Source organism: Habropoda laboriosa, unplaced genomic scaffold (assembly GCF_001263275.1).
Source record: "Habropoda laboriosa isolate 0110345459 unplaced genomic scaffold, ASM126327v1 scaffold357, whole genome shotgun sequence".
Classification (NCBI taxonomy): Eukaryota; Metazoa; Arthropoda; class Insecta; order Hymenoptera; family Apidae; genus Habropoda; species Habropoda laboriosa.
Genome location: NW_017100478.1, coordinates 97451 through 109587, shown reverse-complemented (window position 1 = coordinate 109587; position 12137 = coordinate 97451). Strand labels below are relative to the sequence as shown.

Genomic DNA, 12137 nt, shown 5'->3' with positions numbered 1-12137 from the left:
TCAAGTTTGGTACGTTCTTGAAAATAATTCAGGAAAAATGTATTCCACAATAACTGAAGAAACCGAACATTTAATTCACTGATTGCCCTAACAAATTGCGACCCCATTACGCTTATTTTCGAATTACATATTGCCCGAAATAAACGTCTCGATCACAAAGGATACTATCAGCATTATGTGGAAATTTCAGAAAATTACGGCTGGTGATCGTAAAAAGAGCGGAGAAATTCTTCCGTCTTCTCGCGAGTTTCACTGTTACCGTGATTCAGAGAGAAATGACAAAATAGCAGCGGAAACAACGCCGCGGATAGATAGAGCGACGCTTTCTATAACTTCCTCTTGCTGTATCACGCACGCTCTACGCTTTTCCTGTCCCAGTATCTTGACAATCGAGGGCTGACTCGCGTTGATCCCCCTGGCCTATACTTTCGTAATCGAGACGAGAATGGCATCGTGAGTTCGCTTAACGATCGAACAATGTTTTTGTGTTCCAGAACCCTCGCTTAAATAATCCCATGGTCTGTCACGATGAGGCCGACGCTAATGCTGAATTGTAAGTAGATGATTCTTGCCTTTTTTTTCCCTCCCCTTCTGCTTTCTCTCTCTCTCTCTCTCTTTCTTCTCATTGTTCTCCCCTGTTTCGAAAGGGTTAATTAACGTTTTCTCTTTCTCTGTGTTATGCAAATACCACCAGGTGTCCTCGCGATGGGCCTCTTTACCTGCATCGGTGCAATCACCGTATCGATAGACCGTTCCGATAACAAACCCGTAAGTACAGTGAACGATAATGTAATCGAGTTGCGGCAATTAATTGTTCCCCGAGAGATTGTAAAGCGTGGCTTCCTCGGTTTCTTTGTTCTCCACTAGTGGACCTCTGGATTAGATTAACGGAGAAGCAGTGTTTCTTTAGGATGCTTTTATTTGTTTTTACTTGGTGAAAAGTAAGGTTAATTTTGTCTTATTTGATGTAAGTTAAATTTGCCTTAATTTTGGAGATTTATCAATTTCAGAAGTAATTTGCTGCAATAATATTTCGAAACAATTTGGCGGTAAACCATTATTTCACTTTATGTAGTATGTACATATTATGAGGAATATTGTTAAAACATATTGATCCTTCATCTTTGTGTTAATGCAACCGATAGAGAGCTTTTACTTTTTCACGTACGAGAACTCAGTAAGGCAAACAATGTCGCCCTTTGTTGAAGCTTCTAAAACCTCCAGCTTTGAAACTATTTTAAGCCAATGCACACGATCCACAGCGATCGATTGATGTTGAGATGACGCAAATTTTCAGCTAATATTTATTCAATTTCTTCGATCGATAGTGGCTTTCGTGGTAAAGCTTCGGATCAAAATCACCGCGAAGAAGCTTTGTCATTCAACGCTCTTATCTCTTTTTCTTTTTCTTTTTATAAAATATCGTAGTTTACGTTACTCAAGGCTTTATCTCAATTTTATGGATACTTAAAGCTGGATGTTTCTAAAATGTAAGCTGGGAATTTCTGAATGGTTGACATACGTTCAGAATTAACCTTATTTTTCTACCGAACCAACATTTTACAATTTATTTAACTGCTGCAATAAGTACAATTAAAAGTTTATTTCAATACTTAGTTAAAAAAAAATTACGAACAAAAAAATATATCAAACCTATTCACTCAGCACATACTATGTAATTCATGGAACGATGTTTCATTTCGATTGAATATCTTCGATAAAATGTGAAAATTCATAAAATGAAATTTCATGCTATCTCTTAAAAAAGTTCCAAAATGTAATTTTTCACAATAGCCACGCATAAACTGAAATCGCTAAACGAGATTTTACATCAACTTATTTTCAAAACATTTCAAATTACTAAACATCATCACACTATAACCAAATTAAATCACGTGCGTAACATGCAATTCCATTCTTCAGTCATCAACGTACAATGCAATAAACAACACTTCACATCGTCACCTCACACAACCAGCACCAATTTACACATCCAACACGCAATTCCACCAACTTCATCTTACAACCATCGACACACAATCCACTAAACAACATTTTGCAGTACCATCTCTTAAGACACTCCACATTACGAAAACAACCAACATAAAATCATATATCCAACATGCAATTCCATCAATTCCATGCTAGAACTATGGACATACAATCCACCAAACAACACTTTGCAATATCATCTCCAAAAACACTCCAAAATACCAAAAACAGCTAACGTAAAACCATATATCCAAAACGCAACTCCAGCAACTCCATCTTACAACCATCGACACACAATCCACTAAACAACATTTTGCAGTACCATCTCCTAAGACACTCCACATTACGAAAACAACCAACATAAAATCATATATCCAACATGCAATTCCATCAATTCCATGCTAGAACTATGGACATACAATCCACCAAACAACATTTTGCAATACCATCTCGAAAAACACTCCAAAATACCAAAAACAGCTAACGTAAAACCATATATCCAAAACGCAACTCCAGCAACTCCATCTTACAGCCTCCGACACGGTCATCGATGATCGCAAACGGCTGGCGGCCGCTGACCAGCGGCTACGAGAACACGATCGGCACGAACGTGTCTCCCTCGAGCAACCTAGAACGAAACGGACTGCTGCATCCAGTTCTGGGCAAACTTCAAGAACACATGGCTGCGTCTGAAAAGCTGAAACCACAACGAAAGGGTAAACCGACCTCCCATCACGACTACAATCCGCCCAGTATACTAGGCAGCTTCACGGTTCTCGGTCACGCGGCTGCGAAGGCACGCGGCGAGGCCCATGCTGGCCACAGCCACGTGAATAAACACGTCGCGTCTGAGACGCGGGAGTACACCTTCCTGGTCCCTCCGCCCAAGGACGCTTTCCGTTTCGATCTAGACCAGCACCGGAAGCCGATCTTACGAGACAGCTCAGCGTACTTGCGGCAGCCGCAGTTCGTTCCCCCGGTCATGCATCAGCCGCCGGATCCAATAAAGGCGGCTACGTATTTTATCAAGGGCTACACTTCCACCACGAACTCACCCTCTTCGCCAGCCATCCCTTCGAAGAACAGGCACTACGCCGACCCGTACATTCCCCAGTTACTACAACCACCCAAGTATCATCAAGTGAAGCCTTTCGAGTCACTGAAAGTCCCCAACAGCGCGAAACCCTACTTCCAACCACCTGGAACATCTTTGGCGAACGATTTCACTAAAGACAAGAGACTATCCGACTACGATCACAGACAGAATTACGAGAAATTCCCTGGACAGAGTCACAACGACCACATCATCAATCCAGCCAGCACAGGAAATTTCTTCAGTCAAGTGAATCACCCAGGGCATTCCTATAAAACGTCTTACGAGAGAGATCCAGCGTTCCTCGTTCACGAGAGTCACGAGATCAGTTACATCACTCCTCCCTCTGTGTACAATACCTTCAACTTCAGACCTTCCTTGCCTTACGAGACTCTTCTGCCTCCGGATGTGTACATGTCTTCTACGCCACCCCCTACTACTCCTCGTACACAGGAGCCGATTAAGTATCAGCAATCTGGCGACACGCTACAGGATTACAAGCGACCTAGCCAAAGTACCACAGCTAAACAAGTGGAAGCTGGAGGTCACGGTGAGCTTCTGCCAACCGCGGGGATTGCTAACACCTACTACGTGTCCGAGCAGCAGGATTTAACTCCACCACCCTCCGCCTGGCCAGTGCCTAAGAACAAGTATCCAAGTGACATAAACGAGGTTCTGCCACGTGTTAATCCCCCTTCGAAGTTCAATCAGGAGCCAGTGGTGCCAAATCAGATCCAGCAGGTTCCAAAGGTGGTGTACATCGGTCCCCAGGCGTCATCGCCACAGTACCACAGCTCAGTGCTACCAATCGATATTCGACCAGAGAACCAGGAGCCAGAGTATGAGACGCCAGAGAGTATATCGTTGAAACACTTCAACGAGCAACAGTATTTGATTCAGCAACAGTTACTGCAGAGGGATAGGCAGAGACTGGCTGAGCAGGAGAGGCAACAACAGTTGGAAATTGAGAAGCAGCAGCAAGAAGAGCTGAAGAAGAGGCAGGAGGAGTTGAGACAATTGTTGGAGCAGCAGAAGGAGGAGGAAGAGACTAGGTATGCGCTTGAAACAGCGAAGAATCAGACGGAACAATTGACGAGAGTCACTGAGGAACAACCTTCCTATCCGATCCAGCTGGCAGAGTACGATATCCCAAAGGTTACCACTGATCTAGCAGCGGTGATCACAGAGCAGAGCGGTTTTGGAGAGCAGCCAATGGTGCAACAGTCTCAGGTACGTTATTCGCGTGGAATAGAGAGTCTTTGTGAAATATTTGGCTACGGTGGAGCTTTTGGAATCGCGGATGAATGTTGAACTGAACTTGCGGTGTTTGAACAAGGGCAATGTATGATAAGGGAACAAACAGTAAAGGTCTATTGTTATTTTAGATAGGGGGAAAGTGAATTTTTGTTTTTGGTTTTAATATGTAGGAATTGTTAAGCATAGAACGGCCGGACTGGGTCTGTGAAACCTGACATAAAAAAGAAATACATTTTTACGAAGTAAAAAATTTTTATTTACCAAAATAGAAGTTTGTTAACGTCTTATATATTTTAGTAATTCAACAGGATGTTATATCAAAATTTACAGTATTAAATTTCTTTTTCTAGCTGTTTCTTTTCTTTCGTTTTTATTTACTATATTTCATACAGCATCTTGCAGTAACGGATAAGTACCAAGTAGTGCAGTCGTGCAAGAAACGTATAATTTGGAACACAACTTGTTTTCATGAGTCTAATAGACTCAGTCCGACCGTTGTGGGGTTAAGAAAGTTTTCAGTAATTCTTTTAGCGTGTTCTTCGTTGTTTTCAGTACGGATTAATGTTACTGAACTTGAATTGGGAACTGTGTTCTTATAATTTCTTACATACATATGATACTGGAAAGTAACAATGGTATACAAAATTACATTTTATTGTTACATTTGTCAGCAATTAGTATACACGTATTTTTAATACGTGTCTGGCATCACAAATCTTCGATTATTCTTTTGTTAGTGGACCGATCGAAAATTTTTGTGTATTGTATAATATGGACCAAGAGGTCTTTAACGTGATTGTAGTAAATTTTTTTATTAGTTCACTTTTTTTTAAGTTTTCAAGATTACCATTAATTTTATTAAAAATCTATAAAATATCTTTTCCTCCATCTGAACTAAAGAAACAGTGAAATAGGTATCCTAATAAAAAGATATTCTAACGATAAAAAGTAGTGTAGATGGCACTTATGACAGTAGCAGTCACTTATTTGCCGTCTAAGAGAGTGTACAGCAGGTGTTGGGCATCATTTTGAACGCAAACTGTGAATTTGTGTAAGTTCAGATCATAAAATTAGAGACATCGTATGTTATTCAGCGGCAGAAAATCTAAAAACTTTTCTATATAACTTTCTTCGTTGTATTATTCCTTCAGAAAGAAAATATTTTTCATTATACTCGTTGACTTCGTCTAAACATCTTCTAAAAGATGGAAGTAAACAAATTACAGGTTTATCTATAAAAAATTGAAGGTGGTCTTGAAAACTTAAAAAAAAGTGAACTGATAAGAAATGTACTGTAATCGTCTTAAGGACCTCTTTGAACCATCTCATGTGACACGAAAAAAATTTCGAACGGTCCACTAACAACAGAATAATCACGTTAAGTGATTCACCTGGTATAATAAAATGGAGATACTCAAGAACTATATAAACTATCTGTCAAAATTGTGCAACAACATGTCAATTTACATTAATGTAGAATCTACTAACAATTCTTTATGGATTTGGAATTGAAGTTGCTGGGATCTGAGTGATAAGAAATTCGTTAAAAAGTGTTCGAAGTTGCTAACTCGTGGAAATTTTTTTGCAACCTATAAAGTATAGGACTTATAGCTATAACAAATTTATTAATAAATTCCAACATTTCTACAAGCGTCGAGCATTGTTTTCGATCACATGTTGTAAAGTTTCATCAGAGTTTCAAAATTTTGTTACAGGTAACCCAACCAGAGTACGTAATATCAGAGAGCCCCATCGTTCCCAGTCAGGAGTATCAGGACCACTCAAAAAATCAACAGGAACAGGTCAATTACCATGAGCAGCAAATTAATTTACGGTTTCCGAAGCCGCACAAGCCATTGCGCGATCAATATAGGCGGCGAAAACCAAGTACAGTGGCTTACGAACAAACGGCAACGGAAGCTCCCATCCAAGTTCCAGAAACTTCCGTTCCTGTGACTCTACGTATAGAGGAAGCGGCCATTCAAACAACCTCCGCGCCAGAAACGGTGACATTGCCAACAGTGAGCAGTCAAAAGCCTAGAACGCGACGACCAGGTTCCCCATTGCGTCGAAGAAGACCAACAACAACAACTCCAGAATCAATCACTGTACCAGCCGCAGAAGACTATCTAAAATACGACAGACCAGACGAAATATCCCACCAAGTGGACACTTCGAAGAGAAGACGAATCAAACCTACGCAAACTAATTACGAAGAAACTGTAACCGAGAAAAAGGCGAATATTAGAAAACGACCTGGTCATAGGAACAGAGTGAACCATGGAGAACCATTCGAAGCTGAAATCGTTACAGAGATCGTGCACACGTCCTTAAACTCGTACAAGAATCCCACAGAATCAATCCAACCATACAACGAGTACAATCAATTCGTGACTAACCAACCTAATCAGCAGTACGATTACACGTCGCAGAGGTTCGTGACGGTTGAGGACCAACGAGAAGAAACTACGCAATCCGTACAACCAGAATACTTTACGGAAGTGACTCGAGCAAAGCCTGAAGACATTCCTATTAACGAGAATTATAATCCACAACAGGCTGGTGGCGTGGCTACCAATATACCCCTGGAGGATCTGTTTATCAGAACAGAGGGTAATTACTTCGATCGAGCTACTGCCGTGTCCTCGACTAGCAGCAGTGCAAGCACGAGCACCGTTTCAAGCAGCAACGTCGCCACAGTGCCACCAACGACGACGTCAACTGCCCAATCGACCACTCAAACACCACCATTAAGCTCCTCCACGTCCAGATCCCACAAGATCCGACCGATCAGGTATGGGAACACGACCAGGCCGCGTTTCAGCATCAAGGACTACAAGAGTCGACTGGATTACAAGAGTAGATTAGGTCAGGTCTCGAGCACGGAGACGCCAGTGACGCCTGCGTCGAAGCAGAGGGGTAGCTTGAAGAGCCAACAGAGCCAACAGAGCCAACAGAATCAGCAGAACGCCGCTGAAGCAAGCAGAGAGACGACAGGAAGATACAAGTTCGTCTCGAGGGTGAATTACAGGACGACCTCACAGAGTCCTCTGGTCTCGAAGGATCAGGAATCCGTGGCTGAAGATAGTGGAACTACTTCTTCTACTACTGAAAGGAGCAACCGATTCGTGCCCAAGAGAAGACCTATCAATGGTAACGTATACAGAAGCAGGGTATCCGGAACGACGAGTAGTCCTAGTAGATCACAGCATCATTATGAAAGCGAGAATCAGTCGAAACCGAGCACAGCTAGACCAGAGAATGTTTTCTCCTCGTCAGTTCGACGACGACCAATGATGAAGAGCAGACTCAACGGACAAAGGGAGAGTTCGACTGCAGCGTATCCTGAGAGGAAAGAGACAGAGGCCACTGAAATGGCTGCAGAAGAAACCAGTTTCTATTCTGCCGTCACTACGGCGGGTACTACTAGGATAGTAGCTAAAGAGGTCCCCATAAAAGCGGTGGAAAACGGGTCTACGAACATGCCAACAATTGTGGAGGCAAAGAAGTATGCAGAAGAAAGTGAAACTGGACAGAGTTTTCACGCTGAGAAGGAGCAGCCTGTGGAACCGGTTGCTAGTAGCACCGCCAAAAGCGTCGACGAGAGTCAGCTGAGGGAAACTGACATCACGGAGCAGTATTCTACTGCGAGGAGCGAGGAAACTACGATACAAGGGGAGATCAAAGTGGAAACCACGACAACGTTCGAAGTTCGATCGGACGAGGAGGAGTTGTTCGCAAAGGCATCGCAGAGTGTTGCGGATCTGACGAGTTCTGCTTCAGCGTTGTACGACAAGCCTGGAATGTTCAAGGCGGTCTCACCGGAGAGCAGAGTGGTCGCCTCACACTTCAAGATCCCTTCTGATGAGCCCACTTTACCCATCGAGGCCTTTTTCCAGGAGCTATCGAAGAAGAGCTAAGAGCATATTCTCGCTGTTTTTCGTTTTCTGTTTGAATTTTCGTTTCAAGAGATTCTGAATATAGTCGGTAGAACTGATTTAGCGAGGTCGTGAATTCAAGCATTACAGAGGATCTGAAAGGGTTTTAGGATAAAGAAATCTCCTCTTTTTGCTGTGATTTGTTGTTCAAAGTGACATAATTTATTAAAATCAGATGAGCAGAACATTTTTTCTAATACTTTTTGCACATGACTCTCTGGCCAGAAATTACGAACATGAATTTTGTTTCTTCCAAAAAATTTGTAGAAGTGATTTTATTTCTTTTAATAAAAAAATTTCAATACCTAGTTCTACCTTTCAGACAAAAAATATTGATAGAGAAAAGGAGCAACAGTGTTCTAATCTTTCAACCGTGATTTCTTGAGAATTAACATTTTCAAATGTTACGTACCTTTTTCTCAAAAACCGTAAGAGATATTAAAACCAAATTTTAACCACATATTCCTTGTGGGCAGGCAAAGGAGTTGATATATGTTTTGCTGTACCTTCTAACATTTTCTTACTCAAAAATTTAAATGGAAATATTTTTTTTTTACTTATATTTTTGGTTACAAGCAATATTTTTGAATTGTAACATATAAATATGCAGAAAAGGGGCCAAAGAACACGTGGAAAATTTTTTTATGAAGGTTCCTGAGAAAAGGGTGCATAAATTTAACAAATTTAATATTGATACGATAAAGCTTTCTCAGGGCCGTCTATCATTTGTGAATTAATATTTAAAATTTCTGCTTACAATCTTTCATTAAAGTTATATTAAGCCTTTGGCGCCTCCTACTCAATAATATTTTCTGTATTGATAAAACTTAACTGGCAGCTCTTAAATATATTGCAATGAAAGAACCAATTCCAAGTTGACATCGAATAGTCCTAAAGGGCCCCTTATCGCTTCCACCGACTATCTCTACGATTGATTATTTCGAGAATATTCAAATTCTTTCTTTAAAGATTTTGCAAAGAGTAGAACGCTCGAGCAAAAGACATTTGAATTTCTCCTTTCTTCGTACCATTTTTTCCTCGCGTTGTTCAATTAGCACCGTTCACAAATTTTCGTGTAAATAATCGAATCGATGCCAAAAAATGTGAAATTCGCGTGGAAGTATCGTTCTTTCATTGAAGGAAACAACGGTTCTTCCTCGGGATTGAAAAATTAAAGGGGATACGAGGAACATGTAACGTGTGTAGAATACTTACAAGGATACTTTTGGATCGTGTTTTATTAGGTATCCTGTGATGACATTCGTTTTTTTTTCTTTTATCATCGTATCAGCAAGTTCGTGGAAAAAAGATACCAAATGCACGTGTACTCGATTATGTTTAATGAAAATTCACCCTCACCCTATATTCTAGATGTACCTAAATAAATTATTTATTTAAAAAAAAAAAAACAACCACGCGTGACCATTGTTATCGTTCGATGTTTTCGCGCTGAAGCATCCTTTATTTTTGGCGATGGTTTTAGTGTGGATAGACGGGGAAAAATAACGGATGCTACTAAATGTTCTGTAAATATAAGTACTTCGAGAGAACGTTCATCCTATCCTCGAGCTGATTTCCGACGCTCGGCGCTGAATTTGTCTTAACGCCACCTTAATGGATGCATCGTCGCGAACCAACAAACACAATTGGGGACACATCGTTAACATTAATATCGTCATTAATATTAATGTATACGCGAAATTCTATTAAATTTCACGGTTCTGGCGAAAATAAGTCGAAAAATAGAATGGGATTTGTACACGTAATTCACTCTGAAAATTGAATTATTTCTACGAGTACAATAGGACATTCATTGCATTGAAAAATAGAAATGGCCTGTAAGGAAAACTTAATGAGCTTTCTTTGTCAATAGCGGGTGCACCAAACGATCGTTCGAGTCGTTCTTCTTGAAAACAATGGCTCTAGGAAAAATGCATCCGTCCCATATTTTCGACTTATTCGGCCATTAAACGATCTACACTCTCTTTCTCTCTTTCTTTCTCACTCACTCGCACACACTCTCTCTCCCTCTCTCTCCCATCTCATTTCATTCAGTGAAAAACGTCGAAACATATATTTCGTCGATGTATCCGTTTCCTCGCGGAACAGTAGAACAACGAATAAGGTCGGTGTGTCGTGTTATTTATATTAATTAAGCAACTCCATGTACACTGTAAATATATAATATATATATACAATAAATATAGAATATACATAAAATATCTTGTTATTTACATCATTGTTAGCTTGCCGTCAAGCGAGGGAATGCAACGTGTTAGGTCACAGGTCGACACGTGCCCACAGACACGGCATTAATGTTCCAATTTCGTTTACAATCACTTTTAACGATCGTGCACAATCGTTCGTCAGATCGGTTTTACATGTGTAAGTAGTGACGGGGCGAGTAAAATACTAGTTTGAGTAATGATAAAGCTCCCTTTTTCTCTTTTGGTAATTATTTCGTATAGGGGAAACTCCATTAGTTCGCGATCACACGAAGCACAGCACCGTCACCATCACAAAATTTTCGTATCACACACCGACAAGGCGAAATAGTACTTTACCCGGTTACGTAGAACATTACTACAATACGGCATCTTTTCTCTCGAAATCGTTTCTTTTCTCTTCTTTCCGTTATTTTTTCTTTTCTCTTCTCTTAACATAACAGTCCGCTGATTACATACGATTACTTGTTATATGTATATGTATATATGTATGTATACACGTGTATATGTATAGGTGTATAGGCCTACGGAGATTACTTTGATTGTACCTAATTTAGAATTATGCACAGGCCGTACATTACACATTGAATGCGCGTAACAAGTTACAAGTTAGTCGTCGTTCGATTAAATTTCGTTAATCGGTGTCTTGTGTAAAACTCTCATCCTCGTAATTGACAATTAGTTTAATGTTTCTTTAGTATCGTTCTTTTTTTTTTTAATCTCGCTTTCAATTTATCATATTTTCGTTTCGTTCGCTTTAATTTGTTCAGTCATTCAAGGTACCCTTGTGTACAGTATACCGTATATACAGGGTGTCCCGTAACTCCTCGAACACCCGGAAATGGGGGGTTGCTGGGGTGATTCTGAACAACTTTTTCCTTTACCAAATCCGCGCGCGATCGTGAACAAATGCGTACACGTGACTTCTCGGTTATCGATCGCTGTCAAAAAATTTTCACTTTGCACCGCTATTTTTATAGGGCTTAGAGAAATGGTTTTTTGCCGTCATTCCCACGTTTGTATAAATTTTTGAAAAAATTGCAATTAGTCGGAATCGCGCGCGAATGAGCCTCTGTTCTTCGTCCCTGAGCGCGGGCTCTACGCGTGCTCTGATTGGCCACTGTTTTTCGTTAATAATTCGAAAATGAAGCTTCAAACAACATTTTGGTAAAGGAAACAGTTGTTCAGAGTCACCCCAACAACCCGCCATTTCCGGGTGTTCGAGGAGTTACGGGACACCCTGTATATATATAGGGTATATATACATAACAATATTAAACTATCAGACGAAGTAGGCACACGCATACTAAAAAGTATTTACACACCACCCGCGCAGACTCGCGCGAGCTAGAAGTGGACGTTGCAGTTAAACTTCCTGTGTATGCACATCGATAAGTATCACGCGCGAGTACAGTTCAGTATACGCCATTATAGAACGTTCATGGGGCAGGGGAGGGAATTTTCTACGCGCACAGGTCGCAGTAGTAGTTCACCGGGGGCGGGGGGGCTAGTAGAAACGACTATCAAATTAAAAGCAAACCTGACATTCATAAATACTCGCCTACTTTTCGAGTTCAGGATAAAAATCCGAGCATTTCAGAATTTGACATTTCACAGAGAATGTGGAATTTT

At 40.7% G+C, this 12137-nt stretch overlaps 1 protein-coding gene across 1 annotated transcript; it reads left to right on the top strand.

The window, feature by feature from the left end:
• Positions 1 to 510: 510 nt before the first annotated feature.
• LOC108575993 lies at positions 511 to 8262 on the top strand (the record flags this gene model as incomplete). The annotated part of the gene is made up of 4 exons (XM_017938932.1): positions 511 to 553; positions 695 to 768; positions 2525 to 4315; positions 6058 to 8262. Coding segments are annotated over 4 exons (4113 nt in total), but the record flags the coding sequence as incomplete, so codon positions are not given.
• Positions 8263 to 12137: the final 3875 nt, after the last annotated feature.